Source organism: Bremia lactucae, linkage group LG5, assembly GCF_004359215.1.
Source record: "Bremia lactucae strain SF5 linkage group LG5, whole genome shotgun sequence".
In the NCBI taxonomy this organism is placed as follows: Eukaryota; Oomycota; class Peronosporomycetes; order Peronosporales; family Peronosporaceae; genus Bremia; species Bremia lactucae.
The window spans coordinates 2,802,352-2,820,322 of NC_090614.1; the positions used below are offsets into that span (position 1 = coordinate 2,802,352).

Sequence of the window (17,971 nt, forward strand, 5' to 3'; positions counted from 1 at the left end):
CTGTGTTACAAACAGATGCTGATGCGCGTAAAGATGATTTTGCGTATGAGTCTAGACAGTTTCAAGCTGCGAAAATAGAACTACCCAATTCATGACAAAGAGTTACTCTTGCTATGAAGTATGCTTTCGTCGACTTCAAAGTTCATCTGATCGGCTCTGAGCCGTTTGTGATATACAGATCAAGCGTCATTACGCACGGCGACTAAGTCGCCCTATCTATCACAGAGAATGGACCGATGGCTATCCTTTTTTGCGTAATACAACTTCGTGGTGAAGTATAAGCCCGGCAAGCAGAATGCTTTGGCCGATTTGTTATCACGAAGGCCGAATTATATGCTCTCTCATTTAACGACTATCATGGCACCCATTCCTGAATTAATCTGTTCAGCTTACGCCAAGGATGAACAGTGTGTAGCTCAACTACGAGCTCTAAAGAACTTTGAATCAGGTATTTAATTGCCGGCGCGTTCGCGTGCAAGGTTACATCGATTTTCTATCGATAACGACCTGTTGCTTTATTGCACGGACACTGCGGACCCCCGCGTGTTGTTGTTCCTCATGATGAGGATTTGAAGTACCGAATCCTCTATGAGGCACTCGATACTGTCCTTGGTGGTTATCCCGGTAGAGAAAAGACCTACGGCTCTGCAAGCCGGATTTATTGGTGGCCCAAACGTTATAAATGGGTCAGCATATATGTTGCGCATGTGTAACTTGCCAACGGGTTAACTTCTCGGCGCATGCTACTGCGCCACTGGCGAGCCTTCTCGTCCCAATAGGTTGTTGCAAGTCCATAAATATGGATTTTGTTTTCGGTCTACCGAAAGATTCAGCCGGTAACTCCGGTAAAGTGGTCTTTTTGACCGATTGAGCAAAATGGCTCACTTAGCGGCCATGCCGGATTTTATTGATGGTGAAGGTACAGCAAGGCTGTTAATTAATCGCGTGTTTCAACAACACGGTTTGCCAGTGGCAATTGTCTCTGATCAGGACCCTCGTTTCACTGGTAAATTATGGAAATCAATTTTCCGGGTGCTTGGCACCAGATTGGATATGTCCACTGCGGACCGTTCGCAGATTGATGGTCAAACTGAACGTGTCAATCGCGTCATTGAAGATGTTTTACGCATTCTTTGTGCTCAGACACCAAAGCGCTGGTGCTCATTGCTCGCAGTGGTGGAGTTTGTGTTAAATAACGCTGTACATGCCTCTACAGGCTATACTCCGTTCTATGTTAACGGTCTCACCCAACCACGCGTTCAATTAACGATACGACTGCGTGGCTCTGGGCATATTGGGGGAGAAGTAGCCGATAGACTTGCTGATATCAGCCCTGTTGCCGTTTGAGAACAAGTAAGCGAGTTTCTTGCGACGCGATTTAGTGTCTTAAGACATGTAAGGGAAGCGTTAAGCTCATTATAAGAATGTACAATGCACGATATACCATTTGGCTTTTTGACAAAAAATGTCGGTGTCGAATGAGGAGATTTCCTCTTTTGTACCATTTCAGCCTCGTGCTTAGCACGGAAGAAATCGTCAATGACGTCACACTGCTCCCTTGGTAAAAACCATTGTCGTGTGACACAGTATTTGGTTCCCGGAACGAAGTCAATTTCATGACAAACACCTCTATCCAGAGGTAAAACAGATGGTGGACCACATCTTGAAATTCTTTAATCAAGAAATAAATGGATTTGTAGGATCTTTACCGATCGATGACCCGTAACGCGCACTAAGTGCAGCTTTTGTGTCATCCAGGACAGCTCCGTCTGGAAGTGACGATGGGTTTTACTCAATTGTTGTTCGAATGACCACCATCTCAGATAAGTCGCCAGCCTATAAGGCTCGGCCGCACTCATCAATAGACATTTGTTCTAGCTCGAAAAGAGCATGTAACGAAGGGACTGCCGCAAGGCTAACTTCGCCCACAATGTTGCCAATTTAACCATTTAGAAGCGTGTGTAATTGCTTATTCATATCACTTTGTGAGGATATAAACGCTTGGTGTCCCTCCTGTCTTGGAGTGGAGATAATAGGCCTCTTAGAGGCAGGGATCACGTCCCCAGATTTTCCAGCCTGTATTGATTCTATACCAGACATGGTGTCTAATTTGATATCTGATAAGGAGTTAGGTAACTCAACTTTCTTATGTTGCAAACTTTACGTGTCGCTGTGTTCATGTGCATTAAAAGGATTTGACCCAAAATGCCCTGCGAACCGCCATTAGTGTCACTATTCACACTCAGTATGGTACCACCTTGCCCGACCATACTCGGTGGAATTAGACGTGCCAATACACGTGTATCAGGGATTTTGCACCCTTGAGGTCCTGGCGAACCGCCAACACTGTCACTACTGACACTTAGTATCGTGCCACTTCGGCCGATCATACTCGGTGGACTTAGACGCGCCACTCCACGTATCTCAGGGATATTGCACCCTTGATGATTCGGCCTTGGCCAACAATGCTTTCAGAATTCAGCAAATCGTTATAAAAACGAGTGTCACTCGACGGAGTACGTGCCGTTCCACTTCTTTCTACTGAGTCATGCTTAAAATTATTATCTTTACCATTGGATTTTATAAAATTGGACATTCCAATGTCATATACACTGACAGATTCATTTAATGATCCGCCAATAGCGCTTTTGTTGCCTAGCAAAGGTGGGTTTACGAGTCTCCAAAACTTTGCTAGGAACATTGCGCGCGGCGTTTAATGTCTTAGACCTCCAATCTATCCATGGCTCATGGTGTTGTAGCCAGGCCATACCAATGATGAGATCATATCTCGAACACGAGACAGCGTTAATGGGACTTTGGGATCAGTGACACGAGTCCTAGTCGCTAAGCGAATAGTAATTGTATTAAATTCATGTGCTTAAGCGCCTCAATCTATTGCTTACATCCTTCAAGGGACAGGCGTCGAGCATATTGCAAGACGCTCCTGAGTCGATTAAAACTGACCACGGCTTATCAAAATCTTTACAGTCACTTGAGCGACTAGCAAGCTTTGTACCCTCGCCCCGTGCCATTACGCACCGAGCTAATTGGGGCTAGGTTCTGCTTACTCTAGGTTTAACAGAGCCTAGATCTCCCCCAGAAGGGCGCATCGCACCTACTGGGTATTGACGTTTTCCCGCATCGTACCAGATCTCTGGTATATGTCGGAGTTGGAGCTCTTTCGAGGTCTACGCGAATTCCGTAGGGGGCAGGTCGGACGTAAATGTTTCGTGCTTCCGCACATAAAATATCTGCGGTTGGTCTTCTGCTATTCCACAACTTGAAAAACCTCTTCTTCTTCCTCTTCGAGGCTTAGATCCATGGATTTTAATCTATTAGACGGATCCTATGTGCTCGAAGAGCTTGTTCGGTAAACATGCATGTTAACGCGAGCAGACTCAAAGTCAAACTCAGCGCGTAGCGCTAGGAAACTTCCTTTTTCGAATGTAGCAGGATGAGATCGGAATAATTCCGTCCGGAGAACGCCCTCATTAAAAAAACATAAATAATGTAACGACAATTGCTTCTTGTACCGGGTCAAGATGCATAGATGCAATGAGAGTTCTCAACTCCTGGACAGTCTCCTTGGGTTCGTATATCCTGTCGAGTCGCTAGGAGCCGTGCTCGCATGCGAAAAGCCTGATCAGGCACTGCAAACATGCTAATCACCTGCTGTTTCAGCGAATCCATGAGAGAAAAGCGTCGTTTATGGACGTACTGCACGATAGTGCCCACTCAATAGCTCTACCTCCGAGCTTGGAAATGGCCATAGCCACCTTTTGCCGTTCTGTTAAGAACGAGGCGGAATCAATGGACATTTCCATATGCTAAATCCAGAAAGGGAAATTTGCTCCCTCTTTTCCCTCAAATGTCTTCACATTTACAGCTAGAGAGCGAGCCCTCGGCTCTGAGTCAGGTACAGAGATGTATTGGGTTGGCATAGATGCCTCTAATTGGTCCTGTACCTGACCGATCAGGGAGGCTTTGTATCGCATGAAGGCTTTGTATCGCATGAAGGCTTTAATCCTCGCATGCAGGACGTCTGGTCCCTGAGAGATAATGAATTCCACGTGTTCAAGCCAAGTATAAAGCTGTGAGGTTGTCATAAGCGGCGCGTTGCGCTTCTGACAGTTCTGGAATCTCTTCCATTTTCGTGAGGGTTTACGCTAGTAAGGACTCAGGCGTAGATTGACTATCAAGTGCAACCAGGTGTAGCGAAGCTACCTCATTCCTAAAGTTAGAGGACGACTTTCAGACCAGAGAGTCACTTAGTTCTATTGAACTAATGGGTTTAACAATTCAGGGAGTCGTAGAAGCTATTAAAGCCTTAGGAATCCTAGCTCAAGGGATTCAGGGGTTCGTAGATACAAGTGGCAACTAGTGCCCAAGAGGATATACCTTAGAAAGGCTTCTATCTCTTACAGATCAATGCGCAAGCCTTAGAAAGGCGCTTAACGCTTTTAGATCAAAAAAGGAACTGCATTTTATTTAATTATTTTGATCTATAACCTTGCGCTAGCTAATTTCAATATTATTTTTGGCCGCCAGTTCTATATCTGGTGGCGACAACATTCCAAGTCAATGAATGAAGTTTAATTCGATCATAAAACTTAATGAGATTGTAAAAAACGCTATGTACAACAAATAAAACACCTCCGGCCTTTAATCGAATAAGACCAATAAACCAATAATATGACAAGTTAATCTGTGCATTTGTATTGACCAGAATTTCTTGTAGAGACGCTGGAAAAATTAACGCCAAATATGTTAAGGCTGTTTAGGATAGCCTCCAAGGTCTCTGCGCCACGAACACGCCCCCTGCACAACTCAGCACCCTCGTCCTTCCTCCTTCGCTCACTAGAGGATGTTCGTCAGAGCGGTCGCGTGATCACCAGCATCGACGATGCACTAGAGACGCGGTAAGATATTTATTTGATTGCGTCGCGATGAATCAGTGACAATTACTATGATATCTGCAAAATAAAAGGCGCTATCTTGTGCGAAGCGACGCGTGTGGTTTCTCTTTGCAGCACGAAGTGCTGAAAAAGGGTGCGCCAGTGCGTCTCGAGTACCGGAATCATGTTTATGCGTTATTGGTGACACGTGGTAACGGGAGCGTTCGGTTGCTGGACGTGGGCAAGGGCCCCAGTCAGACTCAGCACGTGTCTGAGGGCTCGCTTGTAGCTCTAAATGCAGCCGAAGCCATTGAAATTGAGGTTGAGTCTGATGAGCTGCACGCCGTGAGCGTCATGAATCCGCCAGTGTTTGGCGCTGAACAGCGCCACGACGCGACAGGAGTGTTCCCAGTCGTCGACAAGGATGGAGAGGCTTATGAGAGCTTTGATTTGTCGCAAGTGGATCATTTGTTTTCAGCCCCTGACTCCCTCAAGGGCGGCAGTGCTCCTATGAAGGATGATCCACTGTTTTAAACAGCTTTGATTAGAAACAATCAAGTGTGACTGACTTACATATAAAGGACACACAGCCAGAATTTTTTTAGTGCAAATTTAAAATCGTTTGAAAATATCTTTGGTGCTGTTAGTATATGGTTAAAGCTGGAGCTTCAAGAAGCCGACGAGGTACTTAAGCAAGTAAACTTGATATGAGAAATACAGGATATGTCTTATTGGAGGTGTAGAAAGAGATAAAACTATGCTATAGATACTACACGAGCATCACGCCTGATACTAAGCTCCTGAACAACAATAAGATGTTAAAGGCAAATTTAGCGCCCGCCGTGTTATCGAACTAGTCATGTAACCCATTATTACTTGACCGACAAGTAAAAAAAATATATCTTGATTATGTGCAGTGTGACACAGTTTAAAGCGTTTTTATTCATATTAACTTAACTTTTCTACGGCCAATTTACAAAAGGCATTCGAACCACTTTAAAGGCCTCACTGTCGACTTAAAGATGCCGTCGCCTGTTTTAAATGCCGTGTCCGCGTGGTTCAGCTCGCACTCGTAGAACCGACTATCGGGAGTTTTGCCAAACTGGGAATAAGGAATCCCACTAGCACAACTTTGAAACTCAACCAGGCCATCGTTCTCGGTCGATTTGTGTGGAATAGCGCGACCTCCCATGATGTACTTGGCTTGATACTTGGAAATATTTCCAACGCTTGAGCTGCTACACAACACTGCAAAGACGTGCGTTCGATACGCTTTTTGGGCTTTACCATACGCTTCAAAAAGCTCCTTGCTGCAGAATTGTTCATTCTGGTAGGCGACGGATTTGACGGACTCATTTATCGGGCATTTCCCATCAAACATCCATTCGGACATGAGACCACGTACTTCTCCATTGCAATATTCCATGAGGTAGTCGGATGACATGCTGCCAGTCATTGGCGCACTGAGAGCGATCCATGTCGAAGTATGCGACAGGTGACACGCTTTATTGGCAAGAGCCCCCGCGACCATTAGTCCGCCCATTGAGTGCGTCACAATAATTGTGTCGTGAATTTGACGGGACGGGAAGTCGGACGTAGCGGACATGGCCAACGCCCTATTGCATACTTTTTCTTGAAGTAAAGGACTGGTCCAGCCGTAATTCACTGTGTCTAGTGACGCATACTTAATCGTCGAGCAGCACGGGGCATGACGCTGAATATGGACCCAGCCAAAATGACGAGACGTGTTTTGCATGCCTGGTGTTTCGATTTCGTTGCCGAGACCGTGAAAGAAAATACACGGACGAGGAGTCGACTTGCACGAGCACGTTCTTGCCGATTGTTGGACCATAGAAGCCGTGGCTTTGAGATGTCGACTATCACGTGCGGGAATAATGGGGTCGCCTCGTAAGAGTGCGAGAGCAGTGGGGGTCAAAGTCGTGGCCCGAAGTACAACATTGCAAGGTGCTTTGCTCTGAAGTCGTATTTTGGGAATACGAACGGGGTCATTGAGAAAGTTTACGGTGATGGTTATATCGCTCGTGAATGCAGTAAAGCCGGACCCGCTTGACGTACAGATGGCGTATTGAAACCCTCCAAACGACGTTTCTAGGATCGTGCCACTCTTGCATTCAATAGGTACACCTTGAATTGACGCACGGGAGATGAAGGTCGCACCATTTAACGCAGGAAAGATTTCGTCAAACAGAAAAGCGCGAGAAATACCGCAGTGCGTGCTTTCGGTGTTTAACAAACTGTCGCTTGTGGTGAAGTAGAAACTCCCATTAACTAGCGAGTACGTGGTTTCTCGGTGACCTTCGATGAAAGTGGCATAGCCATCGTAAAGCACGCTGAGACCGTCGTCTGAGACAATTGAATTCGCAAAAACGTCAAACTCGGATTTTCCATGAAGCTGGAAGGAATTTCCATGGAGCGTGACGTGGAGTTTGAAAGATGGCAGGTCAGACAGCAACGTCTGTGTCTGATTTGAAGCAAGGGCAACAGCAGGACACGCAAGTGTCGACACCATTATAAAGGTGGCACATACGATTGTTTTCATAGTGCTGAAAAATAAATCTGACATCTAGTGCCTGTGCAAAGATTCAAATACTTTCCTAATCTCATGCTGATCCGCTTAGTGCGAACATAAAAAAGAAGCTGCGGACAATAATTCTTTTAGCTTCTTAAACAAGGTTGTATGATTTGAAGTAAGAACCAAATTGTCAGGGAAGTAAACTACTGTGAAAGAAGTTATGAAAAAAAGCTTAAGTTTTACAAGTTAAGGACTTAGCACACAAGGCTTTAACATAATGCTGTAGTCGTATGTCTTTTCGTTATCTCGATGTACCGATTTTAAACGATAATTTTTTTTAAAAGGCATCTTATTTGCTACAATTTAATCATGCACATATAATTTTTGCGAGTCAATTCAGGCTATTTCTTTGATTACGGACGTCACATGGATAGCACCTGTGACTGCGCGCTAGCTCTAATCGTATTCTTTAAGAAGTAATGAAATGCCAGCAAGAATGAATTGATTAGCGAATTTCTGTGAATGGCATACGTATGCTCAACCAATTTTTCTCATTGCGATTTTACCGGCTTGCAGATTAAATTTCGTTTTCTGCCGCTGATGACTTTTTCTGAAACTATCAAGACGTCGACGAGCAAGCAGTAGTTTGTTTGATTGTCACATGGCTAAGCATCGGGATTCCTAATTGTGCTGCGATTGGCACACGTACTTGACATATGGACATTAGGAATATACTGTAGCGTGGATACGCTGATTCCAAAGTCTTGTTCATTTTTGGAAATTAAAAATGCTTATGAATGACCTTTTAGAGGAGCAGAGTTAGTAGGGTAAAATCACTTTGCCAAAGTAATGTTAACAATGCAAGGTAGCATACCTAAGTATACCTTAAGTAATTTAATCACCCTTTGCATTCTCCGGATCAACTTAAACAATACTACAGAGCAGGGCTTGGGCTAACTGAACCATTTGCATCTATAAGTCTCGTTATTAATTGAAGGCGATCAACCGCAACGTAACGAAGACGGGGCATTTAAATCCAATAAGACCTTAACGTACGAACGGGCATTTGCATTTAATTTTTCGCATCTTGCCAATACGAAACAAAAAAATAAAACAATTTGTATCTAAACGTTCTCAAAAAGTAAAGTGTTGCCAGATTCGAGTAAATTTTTGCAGTAGACAACAGCCGCCAGACATTGAAATAGTTGTTTCACAAATTTGACTGTCAATTGTGGCTTAATTGATTGCGCAAGTAGCGGATGGGAATGCGCAACAAGGCTTGCAGCTTCACACTGAAGATGTCCCCTTTGATTCAGACCCTAATACTGGATCAATTCGACCGAATATAAATGCCCTACTGATAACGTGCCCGCAATCTTCTTGAGGGTCGTTAATGCTTGTCGGCTCAAACGATGAAACCTTTAGGCGCTCAGCATGTCTGAATGAATCCTTACTTGTTTTCACGGTACTCGCTGTTTTTTAGTAAAGGTCAACCCTAGAGAAGCTTAGAGCAACTTTACCAATTATTATCCCAATAAATAATAGGCAAACTCAGACATTTTGACGGAATGGCGGAGATAAATCCTTCATTGTATTTTGACTGAGCTGTCGGATTTAAGTAATTGCAATTGCCGTCAACAACGTTGCTCAATTGAGATGCTTGAGTGGTGTCAGTTATGACAGCACATAGTCCGGTCGAAACGACCAAAGTCGTCTGCTTGCTAGAATTGTACACATTGCGAGCCCTTTTCTACAAAGCTACAAGTCACATGCTGTGCATGTAACGGGGTGTATCGTTACATGGTATTAACACTTAAAGGTTGTTAACTAATATATTATCTAAAAGGTAGATAATATTTGGAGGATATTACTTATTTAGTAATGTTCAGAAATCTTATCCTAGGCAATTATATCTTTTTATATCGCAGACTAATCAACTGTGGATGTAACTTCTCATTTTGCCTTGTCAAGCACAAGCAACCCAAGCAAAACAGAAGAACCCTTCCCCCTTTTGCGCTCAGCTCCGATTTGCTCATATGGATTCCAGTATCGACGACCTTACGTCTGCCACGTCAGTAGTGGAAGCTATGGTTGCATCTGGTCCAAATTTGTTATCTCCGGTACTTGCGAACGTCGATGGATCCTTGGAAGGATCCTCGAGCCTACAGTCCACTAGTTCCTGCGAACACGGATTCGTTGAGTTGTCTTCGGAGTCCGGCGATGGTATGGTCGCGCAGCTGCGTGCACCGTCTATGAACGAGCCAGATGCTCTACAGGATCCTGCAGAGGATGGGCTGTCTGACACTTTTTTCGCCAAGACATACCAACCACCCATGTTAGGGCTGCGCATCCCCCTACTGCTGATGACGCACGGTCGACTGATCGCGAGCACTTGCGCACGCCGACGCTTCGTGCCTTGCTTCAGCGCTCAACGGTGATCCGTCGTGACACCGTTGAAGCATCCACCCCGCCACGAGTCGAGATGTTTCGGCCCAAGGCTGTGGATATTGAAGCCATCGACGCCCTGTATGTGTCCGGTGGCGACTGGAATCAGCTTGCCGCCTCTATTGACCGCGCTCGCCCGTATGTTTTGCCTCGGGCGCGCTTTGTGATGGTCATTGAGACTGGCCAGGCATTCCAGCGTACCGCGCCGAGCAAAATTCTTGCTTCGTTGCTGAAGGATCATGGCAATCCTACTGTTAGCCAGCAAATTGAGCTACATCAACTCGGTCAGCTAACTAAGGCGCCTGGCGGAAACCTCCTGGTCAATGTGAAGACTCGAGAAGCTTGCCAACAACTAGCCGGCCAAGCAGTCAAGATCCTTGGCGGCAAATACCATTTCGGCGAGTTTGACATTCTCGCCGAACGCTTCTTCATTGATGTGTCGAGTGTCGATAGTGATTTTGACGCAAACCTCATGCTGAAACGCTTCTTTGAGCTTGGAGCTCAGCCACTTTATGGCACGTTTCGTGATGTGAATTTGGATGCGGTCATTACTACCGCTACCTGGCGTATGTACTTCCGGTCTAGCCATTGCCCACCTGAGCTTGTTGTACGTGGATCCGCCTGCGATCAACTTGTGTTCAATGGCCGGGTCTACCCGGTCGAGGTGATGTTTTGGCATATATACCAACAAATGTAATTTCAATCACGGATGGTCAAAAAATTTTAGGGTTTTAAAAATGCAAATATCGAAAAAAATTTTTAATTAATATTATATTACTTATAAAATTAATAACAAACGGTACACGCAAAAATTCGCCATTTCCGACGCAGAGACTGGCGTACGGGCAACGTTCTATTCATGCTCTCGACCTCAAGGCAACTGCTGTCCCACGGTCTTCGACAATTCCTACCATACCGAGTGCCAGTGCACCGCAGCCTTCCTTCGCTGCAGTGGAACGCACTGACGGGTCAAAGACTTCACTTCAGCGATCTGTTCGTGCAGGTGCATCCACGATATCTGGTATAGTCCCTGCTGCAGCCTCCCCTGGGAATTTAACGCCCAGTGAATTATCCCTCGACACTGCAGGATCACAGGTAATGTCACCACCAAGCAGTTTGAAATCCTCTCAGCTCCTTCTGCTTCCTCCATCGTCACAACCCGTCCCGGCTACTGAGTCTGCATTAATTCTTGTGACCGGAGGCAAACGCAAGGGCAAACGTTCTCGAGCGGATGAGGACTTTGCCAACATGTTGATGAAGTCTCGTCCAAAGCCTCTCGCTGGTGTCACAACAAACAACTATTTTGACATTCTAAGCAGTGTTGAAGTCGAGTTTTATTGCTGCCCAGCGACGGTCGACGAAGTGGAAATACCACGGTACCAGATCGTACCGCGAAAGGTTCAATCGCCTCGCGACCTGACTGCATCAAAGGAAGCTAGTCACTTCCTTACCAAAAACCACACCAAGGTGGTTAAAACCAAGGAGCCTACTCCAATCCAGGAGATCATCAGCGAGATGATTGCTGCCGAAGAGACGGCTACTCTTCAGCTCCTTCCCGATCGGCTGGCTGCTGCGGACGCCATGGTGCGCGGCGTCCAGAAGTCGCTCCATACGTCCAATAATCCTGATTCGCTGACTTATACGAGCTCCGTCAGAGCTCCGCTGGCGTTCAACACTGCACTTCTGCGAGAGATTCGTGAGCTCAGCCCCAGTGTCATCGAACTGGCACAGCTCCACCTGGTTAACCGTATTTTGAGTGCGGGTACTCCTACCGACTCCACCACGTTTGCTCGTAAATGGGTAAAGTTCTTCGGCACCAAGGTGCCCAAGACACGCGATGGTGTGCTCCAGTGCACTAAAGAGTGGTATGCGAACCCAAATCAAGTTACTCTCGTACGCGCAACTAGAGACTATCTCTTTTTGAGCTGATGTTGATGTGCACCGCGCCTCAGATCTTTGAGAACGACTACTGGCTGCAACGATTGACAGGTTGGTCGGTTCCCTGGAAACAGGCGCACAACCGCCGTCTGCTCCACCCCAACATGCTACTGGCTCTTCTTCGCTCACCCATCGGCATACACTGCTTCACGATCTGGAAACAAGTCCAATGGCAAGGTATAATGCTCGATGACCTTGAATATCTTCGTGACTGCGGACGCTTCTTCCCTGAGAACGAGGAGGTGCTCCAGCTTCAGAAATCAGAGAATCGGCCGGTCCTAGTGGCGGGGCCGCTTTCAACACGCCACTAAGGTGGCTTCACGAACGGATGAGACTGCAGTCTCGTGGCAGAACGTCACTTTGCTTACCGTCAACACGAACGGTATCAAGAAGAATGGACACCTGCTTATTGAGCACTTGCTCTCCCAAAATAGCCTCTCCTGCGTCCAGGAGACCAAGCTCCGTGATAGCCACCATCTGTCCACCTTCCAGTTTCACCTTCACGCTCGATTCACGCACAAATTATTTGTCAGCGATCCAGGCGCCGTCAGCACATCGCGGACGATGCACCGGTCTGGAGGCGTCCTTACTCTTATTCGACCCGATTTTCCAGGTTTCGACACGGCAGCGGAACTTCGTGAACTGACTGTCCCTGGTCGCTATCTCGTCGTTCGACTACTGGTCAATAGTGCCCCATTGTACGTTCATAACGTGTACTCACCAGTGGACGATCACGACAAAGCTGTCTTACTCAATCATCTCCCCGTCAACAGCTTTGAAGATAATGCGACGCACATCGTCCTCGGTGACTTGAACACGCCTCTCAATCCTAGCCTTGACTCGGCACAGCCACGATTAGTTGCTCGTCCTGGCCGAAGCGCGTGTATGGACTGGCTAGGTCAGTTGGGAGTCGTTGACGCCTGGCGCATTCACCACTCCCGGGAGCGTCTGTACACCGGTCCACAGCTACGACTGAACCGGCTGGACTACGCTCTATTGTCAACGGTTTTTGCAACGCGTTATACGGGGATTCGACTTACTTCGATCCACAGGGCGCTGGTGACCATTTGACACACAGTAACATTGAAGTCCTTAGCTCATCCCCAAGGATACGGATACTGGCGATTTCCTGAATATCTTCTAGAATACCCTGATGTGGTCGATGCCATCCGCGGTGAAGCACAGCAGGCGCTTAACAACCTTCGCAAAGCATCCAATCCAGGCAAAGTATGGGAAAAATGGAAGAAATCCATTCGGCGCCAGCTATTGGCTCTGCAGCGGCATTTACGGCGGCAACAGGAAGGTGCGCTGGTTGCGGCGCGAGCGACGCTCGACCAAGCAGCTTTCATTTACCGCTCCAAGCGAAATGACATTTCACAATCAATGTTTCATGCTGCACTAGAGGCATACCGGGACTGTGCGCACCGATCCAGTTGCTATAAGCAAGACTCGGCTTTCGACTTTCACATTCAGAATTCCGAAACTTTTTCTCGTTTTTTCTTCCTCCGATTGATCCGTCCTTCGACGGATAAGCATTGAGGAGGTGCGGACTCCTGATGGCTCCATCGCTAGCAACCCGGCGGACATCTCAGCCAGATTCCGGGCCCATTGGGGCTCAATCATGGGTGATGCTGCTAGTCTTGCCGGACCACTACCACCCCCAGACCGCGCTAGCCGAGAGCAGCTGCTGTCTACGATCGATAAACGTCTCTCAGGTACTGACCAAGATATTATCATGCTCCCATTGCTGGTGCTGACTTTGCTGAAGCACTTAAACACATGAGAGCTAATTCTGCCCCAGGCATGGATGGCCTCACTGCTGGTTTTTATCAAATTGCACCAGATACATTTGGTGAATGCCTGCGCATTGTGTTCAACCACCAGCTGGCACGTGGTGAGCTTCTTCCCTCTCAACGCAAGTCAGCTGTGTGCATGTTACACAAAAAGGGTCCGCGGAATGACCCCGGCAACTTCAGACCAATCTCGCTGATTGGTGTAGATGTCAAGGCGTTGTCCAAGGTGCTGACGTATCGCCTTTAGACTTTTCTTCCACATCTTATTCAGGATGAACAGAAGGCTTTGTGAAGCGTCGGACTATACATCACCACGTGAGGTTTCTCGCTGATCTACAAGATATGGTGACCGAACTCGATGAGGACGCTTACGCCATGTTTCTCGACTTTGAGAAAGCGTATGATCGGGTCGAGTGGAGCTACATGTTTCAAGTGCTCGATCGCATGGGTTGCGGAGGTGACTTTACCCACTGGGTGAGACTTCTCTACACTGGTCCCCAGGCTCACCTCCTTCTCAATGGCCACGTTCAACCTCCATTCTTCCCCAGTCGAGGGGTCAAACAAGGCGATCCGCTATCGGCACTGTTATTTGTCATGGTGATGGAACCCCTTGGTAACCTGCTCCGGCTGCATGAGGAGCATGGTGTATGTCTTTCCAACGACCACACTGTCACCAGTGTCTTCTTTGCGGACGATTCCACGTTGCTATCCAGCTCGCTCTCAGGTATTCAAGCGCAGCTTGAGCTAGTTCAAATATACTGTGACGGCTCCGGAGCCAGGCTCAACCTTGCCAAGAGCGTGATTATGCCCCTGAACCGACGTAGCACCTCGCCTTGTTTTCTGTTGTCAAGGTGCTACAACGGGGTGAGACGGTTAAGTTCTTGGGCATTCTCTTCGGTCAGGATCCAGCTGACGCCGCCATTGTCGAGTTCATGGACCGGCGTTTCTACGAAGGCTTTTTGCACTGGTTTCGTAGAGCACGAACTCTTCAAGGCCGGTTGCTTATTTCGATGACAATGGTGCTTTCCCGACTTTGGTACTTTGCCGTTCATGTACCAATACCGCGGCACGTAGTTCAGCATTGGCAGTCCACACTTAATCGCTTTGTGCTTGCGCGTCGCTACGAACGGAACGCTAAGCACATTCAGTTGATCCCTAAGGAGTTTTTGTACCAGACCCGCTTAAATGGGGGTCTAGGTATCCCTAGCATCGAAGTGGCGACCAAACGCCAAAAACTCAACGTGTTCCTGCAATTTATCGCTGCGTTAGCATCGGCCCAGCGTAACTGGACCACTCCGGGAACTAGACTTATTTCGCTGTCCTTGCCCATGTGGGGTCCCTGGAAAACTCTCGACTTCCTCACTATCAGCCCTATGCGTCACGGAGCTTTGCTTCGGTGGAATGTGTTATCTCACTGGTGGCGATATGTCTGGCGTTTGTGGTATTTGATTAAGTGTATAGTTACGTGGAAGGACCTCTCCCATACGGCTCGTCTTGGGTATGTACTACAGCAACCGATATGGTTTCATGCCGAGCCTGAATTCCAATTCCTCCTGGCGTCCCGATCCGACAGCTCCACGCCACAGCGACGCAGTCTGTGCATGGTTGCTGAACCTCAACGAAGTTACCGTCAACATGCCGCGACGACTTCAACTTTCGGGACTTGCTGACTTTCTGGATTCTGATGGTGCGTGGCCAGATTCTGAATCGTTTGCTCGCGGCCATATCGACCCCCGGCTCATGCCAATTCCCGCAAACCAGCAATTTCAGTGGCTTCGACGGTTGCACCATGAAGTCACGCAAATTTATGAGCGGCTACGTGGTCTCTGTAGTCAGACGCCGCTACCACCTCCAGGTGCGGCGTGGACGTGTCCTCCTACACCGTACGTTGGTGTGCGAGTGGGTGACCGCATTCACGTCGTGCCCTATATACCCCGTTCTCAGTTGCTCATGCTGGTGTGGACGGCAGCGCTGCCCACAAAGCCCCACCCAGTCTAGTTACACGATGCGCGAATCACTGCAACTGACATTACGGTGTTCGTACACCAGTGCAAACGACTTCGGTGGCTCCTCCTTCCAATCTATTCGGACTTGCAGTTTCGCCTTGCCTTTCGGCTTTTGCCGGTGCGTTCGCGTTTCACGTTTCTTCGAGATGCGCATCCCAACATCATCTATTGCGTCCGGAGTGGATGCCATGCAGTGGATACAGAGCGGCACTTTTTTTTTGAGTGTGCCCTGCCGGCTAACCTGTGGTCGATCCAATTTCGCGACTGGTCGATTTTTTTCACTGCCATGCCATCGTGGCTCGATATTGCCCATGGGCGACCGCCATGTCTTACGTTGGCTTGGCAGGAGCATGAAGTTGTTATCCGCGACTTATGGCAGGTCACGCGTTGTGCTATCCTTCATCTGTTGTGGACTGTGCGCAATGACGGCTTGTTTCGCCAGCGTGCGCCCATACCTCTTGGGCCAGCTTTACGTGTCCTCTACACTACATTTAGTGCCCACTTACTAGCTTGTCTACGTCGGCTGTACGGACAGACGCAACGAGCATCTCTACGGACTGTGATGAGCCAGCTTAGACGGTCACGCTCTTTGGGTGCCTTTATGCAAGCCAACCCAGCATTGTTCTCAGTGCGCTCCTTGTAACCTACCCGCCATAATTTCGACTTCAAGCCAGCTCTCGATGTGGTGGACTCAATTGATCCGGCTTCTTTACGGCATCACTCCACGCTTCCGGTGAGATGCTGTAACCATACTTTCAACTTTTCACGGTATTTCGGTGCGGTGGGTTATATTAAGTTTCAGAGGTCCTCCTTATCTGCCTATGATGCCTCTGGCGGGTTATCAAACATGAAGGATCCATGCGCGCCATTAGAATTTAATAAACATTGAAGTTTGGTTTAATCGATAGAAACTCTCACTTTTCAGTTTGCTTTATATATAAAGTTTATCTCAGTTCAAGGTACCACTCCGGTGGTTCAGTAGTATACTACTCAAATTTTAATCAGAAGGTCGCCGGTTCGATCCCCGGGACCGACAGAATTGCCAAAAATGACTTAATCAGTGTCGGTCAAGACTAGAGGGTCGTCGCCAGGGCCCGTAAGGGTGACGGGCGGCCCAAGCCTGACTCTCGATCAAGGTGTCGCGGTTGCGAATCTTCGACATGGGACCGCTTGTGAGGGTAGCGCGACCGCTGGTACGGACGAAGTTGCGTCTAGTACTCCACTTGTGCAGCCCTCCCTTCCAGCCGTGGGATTGCAGACGCCGTAGGTAACGCCCGCGATGCCAGCGGACGTTAATGCGTCTACTCAGCGTTGTCAGCTTCGGACGAGAATCGCTGCACCTCTTGTTCCAGCCCGGCCTCCCAAGCGAGCGCGCCGATCCTCAGCCATCGTCGAAGTCTTCGAATTTGATGCTATCGACGACCGCCGGGGATCTGCCGACTCGTATGAGTACCATATTCGCTGGTCAGACACTGCTGAGACGTCTTGGGTCCCCCGCCAGCAGCTCATTGATGATGGCAACCAAGCCTCCCTCGACATCGTGGATCGGTTCCTGACCCAACATCCAGATCGTAAGACAACGTATCAAGCATTTGTGGCCCAGGATTGTCGCTCCCTGCTCGCCATGGCAGCCAATTAGGATAACTCTTGCGTTGCGCATGCTATCCAAATGGCATATCAGTTGCTGGGTCTCGATGAAGCCAGCCGCCATCTCCCAGAAATCTGGCGGGAGTATGTTGACCAAGCCAATCTCTCCGGCATTGATGTGTCCAGCGGCTTCAAGCATGTTGAACAGATAGTTCGATACTGCCGTTATGCCGTCCCCAAGTCTGGGTGGAGCATTCATCTGCCCCAACTTCGTCAAAATCTTTTCGACGGGGATGGGGTGGGCTATTTGGCCATAGCGCGACGGGTACTTCCTCTGCCTAACGTCGTCCTTGGACCAGATGTTTACATTGTTGGTGCGTTTAAGAAAAATATGCGTGGCCATTGTTTCGCAATGCAAATCAATCAGCTCGGTGCAGTCATCATTCGTGAGAATGGAGGTAATACAGGCTTGGGAGAAAACCGTTGGTTTCGTACCATTAGTTTATCAGGCCTATCAAGGTCTTCCTTAGCATGTAAGTTTTGTTTTCCTCCGCTTTAGCCATTTAGAGTCATAACGACTCATTTTTACATAGGCATAGAGAAGTAAATATCTTATTAACAAAATAATACAGATTTCTTGAACTCAACTGTAGATGTAAACAAAAGAGAGAGACAGATAAGATAAGATAAGATTTCAATTGCATGTTTAGTATTAGTTTATAATTAAGTTAGCATTAACAGATAGAAAGAAGAGAAACTTAATTATATTAATAC

General features: G+C 47.7%; 2 protein-coding genes across 2 annotated transcripts; both read left to right on the forward strand.

The window, feature by feature from the left end:
- Positions 1 to 4,588: 4,588 nt before the first annotated feature.
- CCR75_009409 (uncharacterized protein) lies at positions 4,589 to 5,528 on the forward strand. The gene is made up of 2 exons (XM_067967449.1): positions 4,589 to 4,919; positions 4,988 to 5,528. The coding sequence occupies exons 1-2, from the start codon at positions 4,765 to 4,767 to the stop codon at positions 5,427 to 5,429; spliced, it is 597 nt and encodes a 198-aa protein (XP_067821245.1). The 5' UTR covers positions 4,589 to 4,764; the 3' UTR covers positions 5,430 to 5,528.
- An 11,751-nt stretch (positions 5,529 to 17,279) lies between these two features.
- On the forward strand, positions 17,280 to 17,756 carry CCR75_009408 (uncharacterized protein; the record flags this gene model as incomplete). The annotated part of the gene is made up of 1 exon (XM_067967448.1): positions 17,280 to 17,756. The coding sequence occupies one exon, from the start codon at positions 17,280 to 17,282 to the stop codon at positions 17,754 to 17,756; it is 477 nt and encodes a 158-aa protein (XP_067821244.1).
- Positions 17,757 to 17,971: the final 215 nt, after the last annotated feature.

Bases quoted from the DNA above. Each gene is read 5' to 3' on its own strand.
- CCR75_009409 (XM_067967449.1), top strand. From the start codon at position 4,765: ATGTTAAGGCTGTTTAGGATAGCCTCCAAGGTCTCTGCGCCACGAACA. The intron at 4,920-4,987 runs GTAAGATATTTA...GCAAAATAAAAG, and splicing joins GACGATGCACTAGAGACGCG to GCGCTATCTTGTGCGAAGCG.